This window comes from Bidens hawaiensis, unplaced genomic scaffold (assembly GCF_021521415.1).
Source record: "Bidens hawaiensis isolate Kalapana, Puna unplaced genomic scaffold, B.hawaiensis_p1.1 tig00020329_1, whole genome shotgun sequence".
In the NCBI taxonomy this organism is placed as follows: domain Eukaryota; kingdom Viridiplantae; phylum Streptophyta; class Magnoliopsida; order Asterales; family Asteraceae; genus Bidens; species Bidens hawaiensis.
The window spans coordinates 1-22690 of NW_027493092.1; the positions used below are offsets into that span (position 1 = coordinate 1).

General features: G+C 35.0%; 2 protein-coding genes across 2 annotated transcripts; both read left to right on the forward strand.

The window, feature by feature from the left end:
• The first annotated feature begins 5639 nt into the window (after positions 1-5639).
• Positions 5640-7171, forward strand: LOC143560427 (lipid phosphate phosphatase epsilon 1, chloroplastic-like). The gene is made up of 4 exons (XM_077048731.1): positions 5640-5819; positions 6383-6608; positions 6703-6776; positions 6862-7171. The coding sequence occupies exons 1-4, from the start codon at positions 5640-5642 to the stop codon at positions 7087-7089; spliced, it is 708 nt and encodes a 235-aa protein (XP_076904846.1). The 3' UTR covers positions 7090-7171.
• A 3714-nt stretch (positions 7172-10885) lies between these two features.
• On the forward strand, positions 10886-14547 carry LOC143560416 (uncharacterized). Its single transcript, XM_077048723.1, has 6 exons — positions 10886-11233; positions 12133-12324; positions 12395-12634; positions 12738-12955; positions 13055-13309; positions 14063-14547. The coding sequence occupies exons 1-6, from the start codon at positions 10927-10929 to the stop codon at positions 14387-14389; spliced, it is 1539 nt and encodes a 512-aa protein (XP_076904838.1). The 5' UTR covers positions 10886-10926; the 3' UTR covers positions 14390-14547.
• The last annotated feature ends 8143 nt before the right edge of the window (positions 14548-22690 follow it).

Here is a 22690-nt window from a genome sequence, read left to right on the forward strand (position 1 = left end):
AATTCAAATTCGGTTTGGTAAGAATTTCGGTTTTTTTCGAGTCCATTTCAATAATGAACACTCCTTTATGATATGTGAGACAAATAAAGACTTGAATCCATAAAGAAGAAATGTTGATTTGATTGCTGCTGTAAATACGGTTTCTAACATGGAATGGCATCGCAGGTGCGGGCATGAGTTTTGCTACACATGTGGAGCAGAGTGGATCAACAAGAAAACCGACATGCATGTGCCCAATCTGGGATGAGCGCACCATCATAAATTAGGCGTTAGACGTCAATCATTATCCCCGGGCTAAACCCTTTTTAGTGTTTCTGAAAGGATTAATACTTAAGGTCTTGTGGATGTTGATTTGGTATTTGCTATTTTGTTTGTATGGTTACCACTAACTAGAGTTCCTTGAACGTGCTGTCTACCAACCTGAACCTTTTTATTGGACATATTGATGTCATTGATGGTATGCAAATCTAGATTTTCTTTTTTAAGCAATGCTGGTCATGAATTTAAAGATTTAGCCCACAAATAGCTTGCTACTGGTAGGTTTCCGTCCGGGGGGGGGGGGGGGGGGGAGGGGGGGTGATCTTCTAAACATGCTATTGCGTACCAAAGATTGAGAATTACGACTCACAAATTTGGGCTTTAAGCTTGCAATTTTAGCAAATAAGGTATCGAAATAAAGGGGATGGTGATCGTTTTGTAGACATGGGTTCGTGAGAAAACAAGGTTTTAAGGCGACGTACTATATATGTGCCCTTTTTGATAAGTTTTGGGATGAAATAAGCGATTTGACGATGCGTTTAAACCGTTAATCATGCAAAATGAATGTCTAATATGTGTGATTGTTAATGTGGGTTGGGTTATGGGAATATTATGGTGAGTTGTGAAGGGTTTGATGTACAAGTTGTGTGATATGAGGTTTTGAATTAACCATACATGACTCGGGAAGGACCTTATACATATAATCGGGGAAAGACGATGCATGCTTTGTATCGAATTATGTAAAAGTGTGATATGGGAAGTGGTGAAATGCTTGAAGTGCAATGATGTGACTTAAGCTTGAATGATCTCATATGATTTCTTTGAATTTATATGTACGATAAAATAGTATATGTTGATGAATGTGAATGTGATGTGAATGTGAATGTGAATGTGAATGTGAATGTGAGTGTGAATGTGAAAGTGAATGTGAATGTGAATGAGGGTAGACGTGTAGAGACATGTAATGTGAATGTGAATGAGGGTAGACGTTGTAGAGACATGTAATTTGTGTGATTATGCTATGAATGATCATGTGTGACTTTATGGGTTTATAGTTGTGTTTCTAATTAGTTTATAAACAGTTAAACAGTTTAGGTTGGTTTTGACTTTTGAGACGGAAATAATGACAAGGCTTTCCATTAGAATACGAAGTTCGGTTTTGAGAGTGATTAAGTGTATAGCCATGTAATGGGTGATGATGATATTGGTTAGTGCCAAACAAGGGTCACATGTTGGCAAGGATAGATCATCGGTTTAGTGGTGAAGGGCCATGTGTTGACCAGACGTTGAGGTGACTGGCTAAGTGGAATGATTATCGAATGTGGCAATGCGGGTTAAGGATGAGAAAGTATTTATGAATGTGGAAAGAAGGCTAATAAATGTTGTGTGTTGAGTTATGGGACGGGTTATGAATAATGTGAACTTTTGAAACATGGTAAAAAGAGTGAACTATATACAAAAATGATTAGAACATCTCTGAACTATTTTGACTTTTGAGTAGACAAGGAAAGTATTGCATCTAGTTTTTGTCTTTAAACTTTGAATGTGTATCACAATGATCAAGTATGTAGCGTTTTCGTGCTTTACGACTATGTAACATTGTTCATTGTTGTCCTAAACCAGTAATCACGGTACCAAACTGGCTAAAGTGGTTTCTTAAGTCCTCGGGGTTTAACACTCCAAGCAAGTACACAACATAAATTTGTTAGGTGACTCAGATACCAAATCTTTTGATGCCATGAACTTGATATTTTGCTTACTGGGATATTATTCATGTCAGCTGTAAGTGTGACTCACATCTTGTAACCACATCTTTTTCAAAGAGTCAAAGAGCATAATTTTGTTAAACAAGATGTTTTAACGATGATGCCAACTTGTTTAGAAACTAGAACTAATAGCTGAAAGTAGAGTCGTAAACTTCGTTTAAAAAAAGGAGTAAGCACTCAGAGTCAAGACAATTAGAACCTGAAAACTGAGGCATGACGTGAAAAGGGTGAAGCGAGAGCTTCACCTTCTATATATAACCTAAAAGTCGAATCTCTCTTTTTCTTTTACATATCAACCTTTTTGTTAATTCAACCATTCAAAATCTCTACATCCCTCCTGACCCCTATATTTGACCAAGAAACAAATGCATTTTTTCGATCGCCGTGGGCGCTCTTGAAAACAAAGGCTGTAAAGTGATAACAATGCATGATAGTCCATCTATGTATAGTTAGTTGTATACTTAAATACAGTATGTACATACAAAGTTTTAATTTTTTTTTCTGGGCTTCATTCTAGAGTAAGAAATAGGCCCAATAATTAGCCCAAGTTGGTTGGCTTGTATCTTAGTTCTAACTTTTGAAGAATTATGCACCAAATCAACCTAACACTTATAGAATTTTTTATTACTTTAAACTAGTACTTTTGCGATTCACCTTATAAGGTTGGCATGTGGCCTATATGAGTTAAAGTGTTATTTTCGTTCTTATGGTTTGGCAAATAATGTGAATTTAGTCTAAAAAGTTTATTTTTTGTATATAGACGCTTCACGTTTCCCAAAATCTTGCCAATTACATCCAAATAATTAAATCCGTTAAATTGAATCGTTAATTCAGGGGTAGACATGTCTTTTCACTCTTTCTTTATTACATGAGTACGGTGCCAAAATCGTCCCTAAAGTTTGGTCACATTTGCTAATTTCGTCCAAAAATATTTTTTTTCGCAATTAGACCCTCGATGTTTCCCAACTGCTGCCAATTTCTTCCAATTTGTTAACTCGGTCTAAATTTAACGTTAACTCAGGAGTGTTACTGTCATTTTATTGTTTACATTGTTATTAATATTACGCTGAGCTAAACCCCTTATATGACTAAAAATAAAGAAGAATAAACAAATGGATAATATATTGGATTCAAGCATAGGAATCATGAAATATAATATATGTTACGGATGAGCAAAATCGGTAACGGTACCGAAATCAGTACCGATTTGGTACAGTCGGTACCGAATTGGTACCAAGGTTTTGAGTTTTCGGGATCGGTACGGTACCGGTATTTCCCGAATTTTACCTCAAATATCCGTACCGTACCGGTACCGGTACCGAACCGAACATTTCAGTACCGGTACCGGTACCAAACATTGGTGATTTTCGGGATCGGGATTTTCGGTACCGGTACGGTATCGAGTTCATTATATGTCATCAAACAAACACATAATAACAATAATGTAAACAAACATGTAAAGGACAATAACACCCATAAGTTAACGTTGAATTTAGACCAAGTTAACAATTTGGATGAAATTGGCAACGGTTGGGAAAAATTGAGGATCTACTTGCGAAAAAAAATATTTTTGGACAAATATGACCAAACCTTTGGGACGATTTTGGCACTTTACTCATATAATAAAGAACTAGTGAAAAGACATGTCTACACTAGACTTAACGATTAAATTTAACGAGGTTAGTGATTTGGATGTAATTGGTAAGAATTGAGAAACGTGAAGGGTACATATGCAAAAAATAAACTTTTTGGACTAAATTCGCATTATTTGCCAAACTACAAGGACGAAAATGACACTTTACTCGGCCTCTATTCATACAAGGCTAGTACTCGCTACTTGACACTCTACCAAGGCGCTTTTCTCTAACACAACTTATATAACTCGGACTAAGTGTTCAACTCTGAGCTACTTGGCGACTACTCCTCGGAGCTACTCGGAGATCACTCGAATATAGGTGATTAATATTGATATTCACATCTTTTGTTATAAATATTAATAATCTTATAATACGTGACATATATATAATTTTTAGAAAATTAATTTCTTTATAATTTATCATATCTGAGTACTTTCCATTTATTCCCCATGCGAGACTTAAAAACATATTTTTCCGTGACACCTGTACTAAGTTTGGTTTTTCGACAGGTTTAGGGCTTGTTTGGGTGATGTTTTAAATTTTGTTTATTTAACTTTTAACCGAGTAAAGTGCCATTTTTGTCCTTGTAGTTTGGCAGATAATGCGAATGTAGTCTAACAAGTTTATTTTTTGCATATGGACCCTCCACGTTTCTCAATTCTTGCGAATTACATCCAAATCACTAACCTCGTTAAATTTAATCGTTAAGTCAGGGATAGACATGTCTTTTCACTATTTCTTTATTATATAAGTAAAGTGCCAAAATCGTACCTGAGGTTTGGTCATATTTGCGAATTTCATCAAAAAATTTTTTTCGCAAGGAGACCCTCAATTTTTCCCAACCGTTGTCAATTTCGTCCAAATTGTTAACTCGATCTAAATTCAACATTAACTTATGGGTGTTACTGTCCTTTTACATGTTTGTTTACATTATTGTTATTATGTGTTTGTTTGATGACATATATTAGGGATGAGCTCGGTACCATACCGGTACTGAAAATCCCGATCCCGAAAATCGCAAATGTTTGGTACCGGTACCGGTACCGAAATGTTCGGTTCGGTACCAATACCGGGACGATACCGGTATTTGAGGTAAAATTCGGGAAATACCGGTACCGTACCGTACCGGTCCCGAAAACTCAAAACCTTGGTAGCGATTCGGTACCGACAGTACCAAATATGTAAAGGGCAGTAAACACCCCTGAGTTAACGTTAAATTTAGACCGAGTTAACAAATTGGACGAAATTGGCAACAGTTGGGAAACATCGAGGGTCTAATTGCGAAGAAAAATATTTTTGGACGAAATTAGCAAATGTGACCAAATTTCAGGGACGATTTTGGCATTGTACTCATGTAATAAAGAAAGAGTGAAAAGACATGTCTACCTCCGAGTTAACGATTCAATTTAACAGAGTTAGTGATTTGGATGTAATTGGGAAACGTGAAAGGTCCATATGCAAAAAATAAACTTTTTAGACTAAATTTGCATTATTTGCCAAACCAGAAGCACGAGAATGACACTTTACTCTTTTTAACCAAAATTCCAAAGGAACCCTAATTTTGTAGTTTTCTGCATTCCATTTGTTTGGTCAAAATCAATCCAACAGTCTGCCAATCCAACTTGTTTTATCTTCTCAATTCAAGTTATCGATTATTCAGAGGCAGAAAAATCCAAACCCCCAATTAGATTCTTAATAATTCGATCATCACATGACCTATTTCAGTTTTCTACAAGTCAACATCTACTCCTCAAATAATAAATAAATAATAATAACTTCTTGACCTAAAACCCTCATCTATGCAGATTCCATCTTCTTCGCTTGTTCCGATTGCACCATGCTCTCGTCGGCAGTAGCGTTGGTTAAAAACCCATCAGTAGGTTCCAACCAATTTCCTAAATTAGATATTAATCGGCCACCACCCGCGTTGAAATTGAAAGAATCCAAGATTTTTGTTAATCGGAAGCGTTTTAGAACGATGGCATCTGGGTCGTTGGAGGCTGGTATTCTCGAAGGTGATGAACCTATTAGTCTGCCACTTTCTGCTTTGGAACAGGAAGCTTTGATTGAAAATGAAAATGAAAATGAAAATGAAAATGATGGTTTGTCATTTCACCAAACACCTGGTGGGCGGCTACACGCTATAGTTAATCTTATGGTTAGTTTACTTTGTTTTTGGTCTAGGGCTGTTCTCGAGCTGAGCCGGGTTTGGCTTGGTTTTGAATCTGTTTAAAAGGAAATTTATTAAAAATATTTAAATAAGTTAGAACTGAATATAGTATTCAAACACTACTTGGAATTTCAACCCATTTGAATCAGCAAGATATATAATAAACGGGTTGTTTATATGTATGCACGTATACGGTATATATATAATAAAGTGAATGTAATATAATTTGAGCCAAACAGAGCCGAGCTAGCGAGCCAGTCACCCTAGGCTAGGGCTTGGCTCGTTTTCAAACCAAGGCATCTTGGCTTGGCCTGTTTCAAACCACGCCAATTTGAGATAGTTTTTTTCGAGCTCTTTTCAAGTGAGCTCTGAGCCACAAGCTTTTTGGAACCCCCAACTCGGTCACAAAACTATATAGGTTCCAGGATTCGATTGATTGCGCCCAAACTTTCCAAAAAGTTCATATTTTGACTGCGAGTGTCAAATTCGTTGGGATTTTGAATTTTACGTTTGAGGACTATAAGTGTTTTTACAAATTAAACTGATCGCAGAGTAAATGGATTGTTGCTGTAAGTTTTGGTGGATTCTTGTTCTTGAGGCGTGATGCTCTTGCACTATGGGCTGCAATGGGGTCGGTTATAAACATGATCTTATCAGTCACTTTAAAGCAGATTTTGAAACAAGAACGACCTGTTTCTAGAGTGAGTTCAGGTCACGGGATGCCATCTTCTCATGCTCAAGCCATCTTTTACACCATCGTGTGTATTATCCTTTCATGTAGTCTTCTTTACGACTCGTTTATAGTTTCATATTCAAATAGTTAATATGATTTTTTATTTTTTATTATTTTTTTTTGTGCTTGTTATGACAGTGGTCGAATTTCAAGGATTCAGTGGAGTTACAGCTATTGCTAGCATGTTTGTTGTAGCGATTGGCTCTTATTTCGTACGTCACGATAACAAGTTTCTATATAACTTTCTGATTATTTTGTCATCAGATAATTAAGAATGTGAATTTGTTATCCGTGCAGTCATGGTTACGTGTGTCACAACGTTATCACACTTCAATTCAAGTGATTGTGGGTGCGATCGTGGGGTCGGTTTTTGCTGTCATGTGGTTTTGGGCTTGGGAAGCGGTTGTTTATAAAGCATACGAGTCGACTTTGGTGGTTCGAGTCCTTGTTACGGTTGGAGCTGCGGGTTTCACTTTAGGGTTTATTTCACATGTTATTAGGCATTGGTTGAAAGGTGAAGATTAATGATGTTTTACAATTTATTGGTAGGTAGGTTCAAATGATTCAATGATTGATTATACCATTACTTTCATACATAGTTGTTTTTTCTTTTGTAATATTTCTTTTATATATATAACTGGTTTGAAGTTTATATTATTATAATTAATTTTACTCATATTTTGTTTTTTTTATAATTTTTAAAATATAATGTTTTGTAAAATTCTAAAATATATTACGACTTGCTTATTTTTATCTACGTGCAGACTTAAAAAATTCCAGAATCGATTCGGTGAAAATTTATATCAAATGTGATATCGATTGAGGTATGCAGCCTAGTCGCTAGGTGAGTATTTGGATTGATCACTAGGTTGACATACGATAAAAATCGCAAATTTTGATAAATGTCAACAAGTGTGATCAGGAGGTTGTTACTTATGATATGAATGTGCATTTAGTTGGCGAAAACTAATTTGTATGTTTCTATAGACTTTCAGGGAAATTACCATCTAACAAAACTTGCTTGTTATCATGTCTAGACGTGAAGTTTCGAACATGTCCTTAAGTCCTATGTATTTATCAGGGTTTATTGCACATGTTATATATCTAACGTTTTGAACAAAAGGTTGTGTAGTAGAGACTAGTTAGGGTGTCATCCCATGCCAAATCAACATCTTTCTAAGCCAAGCCCGTTAGGCGGCCAATATGCCAATAAGGAAGGGGCGCCATCCACTCCTCTGCTAAATGTTTAACGTGGGTTGAGGGTTTGGGTGTGGTCCCAGATCACAATCTAACAGACAAAAAAAAAAAAAAAAAAATCCTTTTATCATTAAAAAAAAATAAATAAATAAAACGATATTAAGTGATGAACCAATTTATAACTATATTTTTGAACAACAAATTTTATTTCCACCTAAAATCCTTCAAATCTTGCACTTGCAAGGATCTGAACCCATCACTTTCATTTTGAAAGGGTGGACACCATACGACTTGACCATTAGGTCATGGCTGAACCAATCTATAACTACTTTTTTTTTGACCGGCCAACAAACATAGAATATCTAGGTAGTTCGTATAGGGTGACCCAATTGCAAAAGGCCCGCCAGTTGGCCCAACCCAGCCGTACGGAGCCCTTAAGTTCCGGGGAAAACCCACCGCCCGAAGGCCCACTGGTAGTAAAACCCGGACGCCCTCAAGATCGAATTGGAGTTCATAAAGATCTCAGTCTTCTTTCATTGAGCCACCCATATCGCTAAAGTGTTGTAAGTGAGAATTAAACTTGGGTCTCCATTGAAAAACCCAAGCTTCCTACCACTACACCATTTATAACTACTATACCAATAATAGAGTGACTTATTTTATTATATATAAAAATATTACAAAAGCCGTAAAAGTTATTTAACAATTAAGCAATATTTCATTCTAACGTGTACGCATCATAACTAAAGGTAAAATTAGACAGAAGACATCATGCCATTTCAGCACAAAACGGGCACGCGGACGGCTCATAGGCACATGGATACGATTACCTTCAATCTTTATAGGAATATCGGATCAACAAATCTATTTTTTTATATTTTACTTTTTTCTACATTATTTTGAAGAATATTCCATTATATATTGTGGTTTTGGATTTTTGTAATTGTTATTATTAGTAATAGTAATTTTTTTAGAACGGCGACTTTCTAATAATTAGGCTACCGCACTCTTCAAATTTGGAGAGTCTCGGTGCCCCACTCTGGCCAGACTATGTTGTCTTAACCGGGCCCACGCTGGCTTCAGAGTTTGGCTTGGGCGTTCTCCCGAAAAACCTTACCGCCGACTGCCACTTGACAACCATTGTGCCACCACAAGAGCAGAACTCTAGTAAATACTTGGGTCTGTAGACTTTAAACTTATAAAGACAACTTTAAATAAGTATTTATTTAGTATTGGAAAAAAATAATAATAAATAACAAAAAATTTATCGTTTATAGGACGGTCCAGTAGCTAACCACTAGTTTGAACGTTTGTGAATTTAAGCTTATTTTAATTAATAAATTTAGTTATATATTTGGTTAACTAAAAAAACTACTAACTTATAATTTGTAAAAGAATAAGACAATTAATATGTTATTTATAATTTTATATATGTTGATAGTATAAGGCTTTTCCAATATATAACATGTTATTTGTTAAAAAAAATACAAATGTTGGCCTAATGTCGGTTCGACTAGTTTGTTTATTTGCATATATAGCAATACAAACACGGTATTAGAAAAATCGTAAGTATTCTACTATGTTTGGTCTGCATTATTCTTTGGCTAGCGTTCCAACATTATTCGTAAAGGACATGGATTATTATCATTTTAATGTTTTTTATAGTAATGACAAATATATCAATCATATTCAAAGTAAAGATACAATACAAAAATGTGTTCTTCCTGGATTATATATTTAGATTTATCATCCTATTTGGCATAATCTGGGTGTTCTCTTATTCCAATAATAATGATGATAGAAAACTAAATAAACGTATAAAATAAAATGACAATGAAACAATCACTTTGTCAATAAACGTCAACCTTGATTCAAATGAAAATATAAAATTCAAGATCGCTACAAAATCAACCAATAAAACCATAATTTATTAAGAATAAGTAGAATTCACTCTAAACAAGCTGATTAAAAAAAATAATTCATTTTTATAAAAATGTAAACCTAACTTTTATTTTATAAAAATTAATAATATTTGTAAATTGTAAGAGTATGTGTTAGCAATTTACTATCTTTCACAGTACCATGCAAATAGTCACTAATTTACCAATTAACCACTTCCCTCCATTTTCAAATAAAATAGTAACAATATTAATTTAATATAACTAAAATAAAAATATTAAATTTTGAGTACAAACGTGAAATTTAAAAAATATTAAATTTTGAGTACCCGTTGTTGTCGGACAATCAAAAAACATATATATTTCGCTAAGCTTATCGGTCCAAACACACGTCAAAGTCATTTACGAGACAAAAAAAAACATTTTTTTTTTCAAAACAAATGTGTTTTCGTTAAAATTTATGCTGTGATGTTCATAAAAACAAGTTGTTAATCAAAATTTAGTTTAGGTGGTAAATTAAATAGATAATGAAGAAAGAGCAAGAAAAAGAAAAAGTTAGTTTGAATAGTGGAATTCTCGTGGAAATACCACCGATTTTTCACCGATGACAGCACCAATTTCATAGGAATGGTGCTAATCGATGGTTATGACCACGTAATATGAATTCGGTGAATCGGTACCCACACCTTACGGTCTTAAAATGAGTGGTGACTCTTCTGTACCCCTTTCTAGTACTTTTCCATAGCCCTTCTATTTTGATTTTATAAGTTTTAGCATTATCAGTTTTATCGTATTTTATACTTATGTCACCAAATTCAATTCATTCAAAACGTTTTAAACAAAATTTTAAATGCATATCAAAAATTAATTTTTTCTTTTTTATAAAATTACGATAATAAAAGCTTCTCCGGTGACTAAACCGGCAAAATCAGGTTAACTACCGCTCCGTTACTTTTCCCCTGGGACCCACCCAAAACCCAACCACCGTTGTCATCATCTACCGTCCCACTAACTCCATCCCGCCAACGTGGCGAATTATCCGCCGTAGATCCCCATCATCCCACCAGATCCTAATCATCTAGCGACTAGCAATCCATCACATTTACACAATCAGTACCTATACTTTCAAATTTCTACACTTCCACCCCTCCATCATCAGTCCACCACACTCTCTTTCTCTCTCCTTCATGCAACCACTGCAAAGTCCACATCTATTAATAATAATAATGATTTAATTCAATCCACACCGACGATTGAACTCTGATCTATGGATGGAGTCAATCCGCCGTACGCCGGCGGTTACGTTCCGAGAGTGTCGACGGAGGACTGGAGGTACCACGCGACGGAGTTTGCTAAAGGAGTGGCGGAATTGAGCGTTGAGTTTGGTAAAGGATGCAGAGATGTGGTGAAACAGAGCATATTGAGAGATGATTCGTTCGTCGTACGGAATTTTGGCGGTCCGTGTAAGTCCGCGTGTACGAAACTGAGGTTTTTGAATGAGTATTTACCTGAAGATCGTGATCCGATGCATTCGTGGAGCGTCATTTCGTTCGTGTTCGCCGTTGTGATTGCAGGTAGTTGAAGTAATTAATATTGATTAATTATTGAATTGTTTGTTACAGTTATTTGATTTGTGTTACACCCAATTTATGATATAATTTGTAAATAAATTGATCTGGATATTCATTATTAAACCTTTTTGCATAGAGAATGGATTATTGACTTTTTTTGGTTAGGAAAAAGAGGAATATGATTAATTATATAAATTACAGATATGATAATATATGATTAATTATATAAATTATATAGTTTACAGACATGATAAACTTATCTTATTATTAATTGATGGCTTCAATGAAGCATCTTCATCTTTGGCACTTCAAATTACTTGTTCAGTATGCTTAACTAAAGGATGAAAATAATGCTGTTTCTTAGTTTTAGAAGTTAATCACTTAGCTATTCTATGTTCTGATTTGATTGCCATCTATATACTAGTAAAGTTTATTGTTCCGACTTCCTAGGGGTGCAAACAAGCCGAGCTACTCAAGCTCGAATCGATACTTCAAAGTTCAAATAAAGCTCGTTTAGTTATCGAGCCCGAGCTCGAGCCTTGTATGGGAAGCTTGTTAGGTTCATCTATTTTTAAGTTTTATCTCCTCTTGGACATCTATGTATTAGTTTCACATTACACAGCCGAGCTTTTGTTTGTTTAAGGTACTACACGAGCTCAAGCAGCTGAGCTGAGGCTCATTTAAGGCTTTTCTCAAAATGTTTATAAATAATTAGAAACGTATATGGATCAATTAATAAATCATAAACGAGCCGAGCTGAAGCTCGAGCTCTCCTTCAAAAGAATTATACACCTAATTGTTCCCTGTAAACTTCTACCTACTGGAAGTCAATAATACGTGTGTGTGTGTGTGATTCAAGAATGTTATTAAGCATCTCACTGACAATGATCCACTAAATGCAGTTCTATTTGTAACCTCTGAATGTGATGCCCCGACTCCGATGATACAAAAGCTGCACATACATCCTGCAAATGCTACACGTATACTGTTACCGGATGGCCGACACCTGGCTTATCATGAGCAAGGCGTTTCGTCTGAGCAAGCTCGATTTACCCTGGTCACATCACATTCTTTCCTTTCATCTCGATTAGCAGGTAAAAACACGATTTAATTAATCAGTTTCTAGAAAATTGCTTTATGAAAACTATGAGGAACGATAATTAGGAATACCTGGAATCAAGGCTTCACTACTAGAAGAATTTGGCATTCGATTGGTGTCATACGATCTTCCTGGATTTGGGGAAAGTGATCCTCATCCTGCTAGAAACCTCGAGTCATCAGCAATGGATATGTTATACTTATCATATGCTGTCCATATAACCGACAAGTTTTGGGTGGTTGGATACTCTGGTGGAAGCTTACACACCTGGGCTGCCCTCAAATACATACCCGATAGAATTGCAGGTATGTTACCTTTCTCGTTGTCATTCATGCTGAACGAGATTCTTTGGATAATATTTGAATGTGTGTTTTGAAAGTGATTATGGGATATCAACTCAATTTACAGGTGCTTTCATGGTGGCACCTATGATCAACCCCTATGAGCCGAGCATGAATAAAGTTGAGAGACGAAGGACGTGGGATAAATGGACTTCTAGAAGGAAATTTATGTACTTTATAGCACGGAAGTTTCCAGTCCTTCTTCCATACTTTTACCGACACACATTCTTGTCGGGAAACGTTGATCAAATAGATAAGTGGCTCGCATTGTCACTTGGAAAAAGGGTTAGTAATCTCAACTGAAGATCACTTTTAAGTTTAGGTTTTTACTTAAAATCTTTTTCCTTTGTAGATGTTTGATTGGAGAATTGGTTGACTTGGCAGGACACAGTTATGATAGAAGAATTGAAATATCAAGAGTTCTGGAAGCGGGATTTAGGGGAGTCGGTTCGACAGGGTAATGTTAAACCATTTGTAGAGGAAGCAGTGTTGCAAGTATCAAATTGGGGATTTAGTATTAGTGATCTTAATGTCCAGAAGAAGCATCAAGGGAAAGGTATCATCTTTTGGCTCAAGTCTATATATAAACGACGGCCTCAAGAGTTGACCGGGTTTCTTGGCCCGATACATATATGGCAGGTTCGTTCATTTTCTTCTCATTATGCAGAGTGGTTTGGATTGACCCTACTCACTTGTCAAACCTTTTTTTATAAATAATTGGTGTATTAGATATGATTAGAAAGTTTTTATTGCTTCCGTAATTATAATTTTGAGAAAAAACTAAAAATGACTTAGAAGGTTTTATATTATGCATTAAAAGTACACTATGGTAGACTTTCAACCCATTTGGCTCATTTTAGCAGTAAGGGCATTTTAGTCATTCACAGGCATTGAACTAGAAAAACCAACTCCCATCCATTTCGAGGACCATCCATGTTACAATTTCAAAGTACTCAGGGAATCAGGAGTCAAATGTAATTTTTCAAAGAATCATACTTAAAATATGGACATACCACATGGACCATCCGAGTAATTTGACTCAAATTTATTTTGCCCATTTGACTTGTTAGAGATAAAATATAACTCGAATCAACCTATTCATAAATAAAGGGGTCAAAATTGCCGCCTACACTAATTAAAAGTTCAGATTAAGAAGTTTAGTTAAAGGGGGGATGGCAGAAATGGTTTTAAGTTGCCTAAGGTTCATTTTTACTACAAACAACTTCTTAAACAAGGGTATATTTTGGTCATTTCACACTCACTTAACAGAATAGGATAACCCTGTCCATAAATTTTGTTACCCACTTGGACTAAGCTTGTAATTTCATTAAATACACATCAAATCAATATAATAGTTATCTTTTTATATATTTTTTATTTAAATAATAACAGGGGTTGGAAGATAGGGTGGTGCCGCCATCAATGAGTGAGTATGTGCATCGGGTTTTACCGGGGGCAATGGTGCATAAGCTTCTTTACGAGGGCCATTTCACCTACTTTTACTTCTGTGACGAATGCCATAGACAGATGTTGACCATGGTTTTTGGCAACCCACAAGGTCCCTTGCCTGTTAAAGTTGACCCGTTGCCCGGTCAAGTTGACCCGGCTCTCCTTAAAGTTGACCCGGTTCCTGTGATGGAGGATACTACCGATGAAGAAACAGAGGAAAGAGGTATAAATAGTTATTCAGATAACGATTCAGATATTACTTTTCTTTAGATGTGAATTTTAGATGCATACACAACACTTTGTTACTTTAGAGCTAATGACTGCATACTGTAGTCATGCTAATAACACTGTGTACTTAGTAGGCTGGTGCAAAACTCATGAGCCAATATAATTACACAATAAAATTACACTTGTAATTTAAGATTTTAGAGGTTAAAATTCACACGAAATGTGGCATGACTATTGAGCATTCAATAGATTTTTACTTGTATTTGTTTGTGTTCTGGACATCAACGCTAACTAGTAAACGCTTAAAGTTGTGCATTCCAATCACGTCCCATTGCCCATTAAACCCTTTTATATAAACGGGCTGTAACAAATATGTTCAGATGTGTTTGTGGGTTGACCTTGTAAGTTTTATTTTTATACTTTTTGTTCCAAGTTTAAACGAGTTGACAAGTTAGCCTGATTAATCAAACAACTTAAACAAACCAACCCAAGCACGACTCATTTAATCAAATGAGTTAAATATATGAACCAAACACGATCCCTTTATTAAACGAACCAAATATAACGATGCAAAAAGTGTCACAGTGTGTTTGATTTATTTAAGGTCAACACTCGATGCAGCTAACTGTTAATGACCCAATATTTTTGACCAGTCGTTCCTAACGGATCCAGGGCCAGTCCTGTCGGGCCATTTCATATTACAATTTATAAGAACTTTGTAACTTTTTTGTAACCCACTCGGATCCAGGACCAGTCCTCGGAAAGCGAGCATTAATTACACTAAAGATTCTAATTTTATCACCATAGTGTTTTTTATATTACATCCTACGATTCAAATGAAAATTAGGATTCTGACTTTTGTTGTATGTGTCATCCATGACTCATGTTCTACATAGTTGCATGTGCCATCTATGAATCTTGGTCTATACATACATAGTATACTTTTTCATCACTAAAGCAAGTTTTTTATAGATTATAAATTTAAAGCAACTTTTACAAAACTATTAATTTATGATATTCTTATTGGCATGTATGCATATGGTCACATTTTAAATACACTTTTTATGTTGATAACAAAAACTTTTATACATGCGACACAAATATTAACTATAACTACCCATTGGTTCATATACTACATTCTTAATTATCAATAACAAATGTCCACAAGATCTAATAAGTGAAGAAAATAAAGAATGGGTTGACACTTAAAAATGCAAAATCCAACATCCAACTTTGATGGACATGAGAGTTCTGAAGATATTAAACAAATCGAGATCGATATCAAAATATCCTACAAAACTCAAGGCTAAGCATTTAAAGAGTTGTTTTCAAATCATGCATTTCTTAATTAAGTGTACTTTCATAAAATAAAATATAAAAAAAGGCCTTTGGATTGGATTCACATTTTAACATTAAAGCACCAAGAATTCACAGCAGTAAACATAGTTCGGGGTAGAGGCGGTCCAATGCGAACATTTAGTCATTTAGATCAGGTGGTAGGACCCTAACTTGTAACTCGCTCGGTTATGGTTATTACATTCCGGTTCATGTCATCAATGGATTGCTTTTCATTGCCACCACAATATCCTTTTGATAACTAGCAGTTGCTTCTTTGAAAGTTGAAACATTTACATTCTATGTTGTTGCCTTGTTGGTACTTGGTAAACTTTGCATTGAAATTACCTCTGTAATTGTTCAGACACTTGTAAACATAACAGACAACCAAAACTTATTCTACCACAATTTTGTATTTATAAAAAAAAAAAACAGAATTACAGATATTGTCCTTTATAGTTTGTACCCAATTTCATTCAGTGTATATTACCTTTAAAAGTGATCTACTTTAACCTTTACGTTTACAAATCAAACAATGCTTGTCCTTTGGCCATAACCCCGTTAGTTTTTCTCGTTAAGTTAGGTTATACGCGTTGCACATGAGGACAAATTGGTCATTTTACCTATTAAATTAAGATCAAAATAGTACTTTCTCAATTCACTCAACCATAAAAATCAAATACATAATATGCCTTTTTTCAAAATATAATTGTAATCCTGTTTACATCTATTATCTCCTATATATTATCATTGTGCAGATCTTTGTAATCTGTAGTTTCATCATGCTCATGATCAACATAATCATGGGTAGCAGCCTTTCCACTTTCAGTTAGAACTCTAGACATGTGCCCACAGTAAACTGATTTCCATCTCTACCAAACTTATGAACACTATTGATAAATCAAGATTGCCAATATAATAATAATTTTATAATGCAATACCCTTCAAAGCATGATGAATTAAATGACAACGTGAACAAGGTAAAGTCTAAAGTGTAAATACAAGTGCAATATCAGAGACTCCATTTCAAATAAAACCTGCACCTTATAGTGCTTGTGAGAAAGCATTCTGTAATATGGTTGTTGATAAGATCCCATTATTGACGACAGACTTCTACAAATCAAAATAGTACAAACAGACAAACATTATCAATGACAAGGAGACCGATAGCAGACTCTGATAAGTGATAACATAATGATAAGCATTACATTGACACAGCATCCTCCAAATTAGACATGCATCGACAATAAACAAAGAATTATGGTATGACATGGCAATATGAAATTGTGAAATCGAAAGACCAATGCAGCTACAAGATCTCACTTCTGCTAGTGAAAAGTCCTGATATAGGCCGAATACCTTTGTCCTCCGTAAACCTATTAGCTACAATCAATAAATCCAACAAAACTTTGACTTATTTAGGGCTCTCCAAATGCTAACCAACTAAACACAGTAGGAAACACCAAATGTATGTATCAATAGAACAAACTGTAACAATTACCAAAATTACAAACACTTGAGGCATAACTTGCATTCACTTCCATCCTATGCAGTCGATATCGCCGATATATTACCGATATAACAGTTATCGGTCCATTGGCGATACATAAGTCAGAATATCAGTTCAGAATATTGGTACCGATAATATCAATGATATTTACCGATATTGGACTAATATTTGACCGATATATCACCGATATTCCAGATATCAGTGCTTGAAGTCTTAATTATCAACTTTTAGTGTTCAATGTTAGTGTTTTAAGTCCTAATCAATTCTTACTTGCTACAATTGTAGTGTTTTGCAAATTGCAAAAGGTTAATTTGTTAATGGTAGGAGAATATACTGAATTATTAGTGTTAAATTACTATACATATGAATTTTGCATTATTTAAAATTGCCGATATCCCACCGATATCTCACTGCGATAAACATATCTCAGATATCATCGGTCCTTAACCGATATCCGATATTTTTCCGCATTAACTGCTTAGCTTCCATCCCCAACATAAACATAAACATATATAATGCACTCTTTGACGGTAAACAGATAACAATTTCATATTACATGCAAGATTTTAATTGTGTAAAGTTGAGTGATCCGGTCCAAGTGATGGATGAAAACCTCAGTGCAGCATAGTAAGCTAGCAATTGTTATAAACTAAAACCTAATTGTTATGATTAATGAATTAATTTCAATCAATCACAATTATATGAAACCCTAGGCAAATAATAATAATAATAATAATAATACCTTGTTATTACTAGTAGAAGGAGGAGTATCAGGAGATCGCCGGGCCTTCTTCTTGTCGGCTCCGGCTTTCTTCATCTCCTTCGATTTTATTTTACTTCGTTCGCTCCGATACGGGTTTTGGTGTCTCCTGTTTCGTAAACCGACTGACGTATTGTATGTATTGTACACGTTGTAACGCCTTCTATATTCTGATGATATTTATTTGTATCTTTATCTCCAAATATTATTCCAATTCAAATACTAAATAAATTGATATCAAAGAGACGATATCGGCCAATAACAGAAAGTTGAGATTATTAAAATCCAATTTTCCAATAAAAAAACTCATGTTAAAAAAAATTAACGGCTTGTTCGTCTATACTTAGACAATTTGTACATTATTATGCTCAACTCTATATTAAACAAGACCAAAATTGAAACATAGATAAAAATAAGTGTGACATTCGTCAATTTCAGGTCTTGTTTGTATTCGTTTTTGTATTTGTTTATTATGTAAACCGAAGCTTATGTTATAATCAAAATGATGGATTTATGTTACAATATTTTTTCACACTTGTTGGGTCTTGAAAACATCCTATTTTTATTTTTATTATTTATTATTTATAATTTATTTTTGTTTGGTTTTTTTTGTGTTTTTGTCTTGATCCATTTTGCATGAAAACTCTTGTGTCTCACACCCATATTTGACCACCAACATTACCCTATATATACACCACCTTTCCTCTTCATTTCCCCTTGCTACAACACCAAAAAAAAAAAACTCTCTCAAACATCAAACATTCAAGATTATCTTCTTAAGTGTTATTGAAGGTTTTTAGTCTTTCATCTTAATTAGTTTATGTAGCCTTATTAATACTTGTTTATGGTTGTGCAACATATATATAATATACACCCCTTGTTTACCTTTGGTAGTTACTTCTCCGATTCCGGTCGGTGAGGTTTCGGACCTCATAAGGCAAGGCTTCATGGAGGACTTCGTGTACTTGATATATATACATCTATATAACTTGTTCATACATATTAATCTTGCTTATTTTAGTTTGTTGGTCATGTTTACAAGTTCCATGGTTATTGGTTTTTAAGAGTCTATGCTTCGGTTTAACCGTAAATAGCTCTAAACCGTAAACCGAACTTTGTTACTAGTTTTGTTAAATAATTGTTTAAACATACTTATTGTTAGATCTAAGTTTCTAAAATCATTTTTACAAATTCTATGGTTATGAGTTTGTAGAATCTTACCTCGGTATTAACCCGAAACACGATCCGAACCGAAAACCAAACTTTTGTTTAAAGACTTTATTGTTAACTTTTAGTATTTTTTATTTGTACATTATTATACAAGTTCTTTAGTGTTTGGACATGTGGAAACCATCTATGAACTTGTTGTGAGATGGAAACCGAACCAAACCGATTCTTACTCGCTTAAGACACACAAATGTGTTTTTTTAGCCATCAAGACTTGTATATTTCTTTAAAAATAGTTACAAATTGATTTTTAAATATTTTCTTAAGTACTTGGAAATGTTGGATCCAACTTGATCTCATAACAAAGTTTGAACCGACAAAACCGAACACTCGCTTAACGTGCGTTGTTAGTTTTAAAACAATGGAACTACATACTTGGTTAAGTCTTATTAAATTTTATTGAGTTATCTCATAACATTCAATATTTTGGAAAGTTGACTTTGGGTTTGACCAATTATCAAGACCCGAACCGACAACCCGAACACTCGATAAAAAAACCGTTTTAGTATCTTTATTCCAAAGGGATTTGCATTCTTGCATTTTATCCACCTTATTACTTAACATAGGTTGAGTAAATATAAAGGTTAGATACTTTAACCCGGTTTCGAGCAAACTTACATTTTTAAAGGGTTATTATTATAAATTCTTAAATAGTTACATTTTAAAACCTTGAACTTTAATTATTTACATTTCTCAACATTTATTTTGTTTAAAGACCTTCAAGACAACCTTTCTAAATTCAAGACTTCTTTTCTTTTTAGGCATTGTGCGTTAAACTCGTCGTTCCGACAAATCTCCAAATTATCATCTTTCAAATTTACTACTTGAAGGTGAGTACTTCATACCCCATTTTCCATCTTTTATTTTGGGGGTGACATTTCATACTTATTCAACAAAATGCTTTATATTTGAATCTTAAACCACAAACGTAGTTGTATACTTTACCTAAATAATTGCTCGATTTGGTGTTCTATGCTTATATGCCTATGTGTTTATCGCTTTTGGTTGGTGGAACTATAAAATCCTAGACTATTTGGCATCCCCTTATAGCAAGGTGTCGTTAACGTAATGCAATTAACGATAACTATAAAATCCTAGACTATTTGGCATTCCCTTATAGCTAGGTGTCGCTAATGTGTTTTGCATTATATCTGTTTATCCAAATTACCACTTTTATTTATCGTTTCATATGCAAGTTTTGTGGCTATCTTTATTATATACTAATATGATTAAACTTATGAATTGCTCACCAACCTTTGTGTTGACAAACTTTATTTTATGAAATGTTGCAGGTTTGCATCTTGGTTGATTTATGATTGTGAAGAAAACGACGTCAAAGACCTTAGGATATTAGTAAAAATGAACAATATCAAATTTTCCATATTTGATGATATCTTGTTTGTGGTTATTTTATGGATAATTGTTATGTGACATTTTCGATGTTGTGAAATGAAATGAGTTTATTAAATACTGTCACTTTAATTAGTGTCATGTGCTTATGGACAATTGTTACACCTCGGCATGTTCCGCCGCCTTTGGTCGGGATGTGACAGATTGGTATTAGAGCCCTGACAATAGGATAGGTGGTTAGACATAACGACCTAGTATTGTTATGCTTAGGGTCCTATACGTGTGCTCATACATGTTTACTCTATTTTGATTGTTCATATCGCATATTATTTATAAACTTGTTTAAAATTCACCAATATCCCAAATGTTCACATACACACACTTTCATAGTATTTCTAAGGTATCTTTACCTTAAAACGCAAAAAGTAGATTTTCATTGTGTTTTATGGATTACAAGATTAACTTGGATCCCATTGTTTATAATCCCTTAAAGGTTGCATTTATATCGGGTTCGTAGCCCTCATAGGAAGCGAGACATTATAAAAAGGCCATTTGACAAAAAGATTCCAAGAATCGAAGGTGATTTACTTACCAGGAATGGTGGGATTATAGTGCTCGTTTTCTAGGCCACAAACCGTGTTATACATGTTAATACTTTAAGTAGTCGAATGCGAGCGTTCCGGTCGCCATCCTAATTTTTCGGTGTCAAAACAATAGAACTACGGTGATTCGTGGACTAGTGCTTTGACATGACGTTGTATCCCGATTTATGGTGTTATTATCGTTATTTGAGTCGAAAACATGAAAAAGTTGCGGTGATTCGTGCACATGTTTAGACTCAAACGTTGTGTTTTATAAAAAATTTTTTTTTGAGTTGGAATATTAAATCATGGTGGTTCATGTACGATTTTCCGACTCTATAAACCCAAATTTTTAAACTTTAACCCCTCAAATCTCAAAATCATTTACGATTGTTTCTGGTTTGTTGTTTATATACAAAGATTTATATTTTATCTAACACTAACATCTACTCTTCACTAACTCTAGGATTCACAATCAAAAAGAAAATTTAACTTCACCTTATTCTTATTTTATACACTCTCATTTCCATTTCTTTTTACCTAAAACTTATTCCATTTCTTTATAATCTTTTAGCATGCCTCCACTAAGACCGCGCAAGAACACCAACCGACGTATGGCTGCTTTTATCGTCAAGCAAATGGCCGCTGTGATTCCCGAACTTGTAACTCAAATCCAAGCTACCCAACCTCCTCCACCCGTTGTTGCACCCGTTGAACCCAAACCCGTATCCTACCCATATAAGCAATTTACTAGTGCCAACCTAACCGAATTCTATGGTACGAACTGTGCGACTACCTTGTTGCAATGGTTCGAGTCTACGGAGAATGTGTTTAGATATAGCGAGTGCCCCGAAGCAAAAAAGACAAATTTCGTTTCAAGCATGTTTAGAAAGACCGCTCTAACATGGTGGGGTAGTGTCATGCATCTCCAAGGGTCGGAAACGGCTATGGCTCTTCCATGGTCCGACCTCAAGGCACTCATGATGAAGAAGTTTTGTCCCAAACACGAACTTCAAAAGCTTGAGGAGGAATTTTGGAACCTCAAGCAAGATAGTGGTGATAACGCCGCTTACTCACTCCGTTTCCATGAGTTGAGCATTCTCGTCCCTAATTTGGTTACCCTGGCTGAGCGTGAGCTTGACAAATACGTTGGGGGTTTACCTATGCAAATTCGGGACTCAGTCATGAGTAGCAAACCCGTGAATCTTGAGGATGCCATTACTCTAGACGGTGCGCTATCGGAGAATCATGTGAAAGCGGGTACCCTAACCCTCAAGAAACCAAACGAAAAAGCCAAACCCGAGCCCGCACCACAAGCCAAGGTTGAACCCGCACCACAAGCCATTAACTACTCCAACTCTTCCCGTCACAACAATAACAACAACAACAAGAAACCCAAAACCAACTACCGAAACTATGCCATTACCCAACCCCAACCTCAACAACAAACCCAAATTCCACCCTAAACCCGAAAACCCTATACCGGTACCGCCCCACTATGCAACATTTTCCAACTCCATCACCCACCAAACATGCCTTGTCGCCATTGTACCATTTGTAACCGACTTGGTCATCTCAAC

Bases quoted from the DNA above. Each gene is read 5' to 3' on its own strand.
- LOC143560427 (XM_077048731.1), top strand. From the start codon at position 5,640: ATGGCATCTGGGTCGTTGGAGGCTGGTATTCTCGAAGGTGATGAACCT. The intron at 5,820-6,382 runs GTTAGTTTACTT...AACTGATCGCAG, and splicing joins ACGCTATAGTTAATCTTATG to AGTAAATGGATTGTTGCTGT. The intron at 6,777-6,861 runs GTACGTCACGAT...TTATCCGTGCAG, and splicing joins TAGCGATTGGCTCTTATTTC to TCATGGTTACGTGTGTCACA.
- LOC143560416 (XM_077048723.1), top strand. From the start codon at position 10,927: ATGGATGGAGTCAATCCGCCGTACGCCGGCGGTTACGTTCCGAGAGTG. The intron at 11,234-12,132 runs GTAGTTGAAGTA...CACTAAATGCAG, and splicing joins GTTCGCCGTTGTGATTGCAG to TTCTATTTGTAACCTCTGAA. The intron at 12,325-12,394 runs GTAAAAACACGA...AACGATAATTAG, and splicing joins CCTTTCATCTCGATTAGCAG to GAATACCTGGAATCAAGGCT.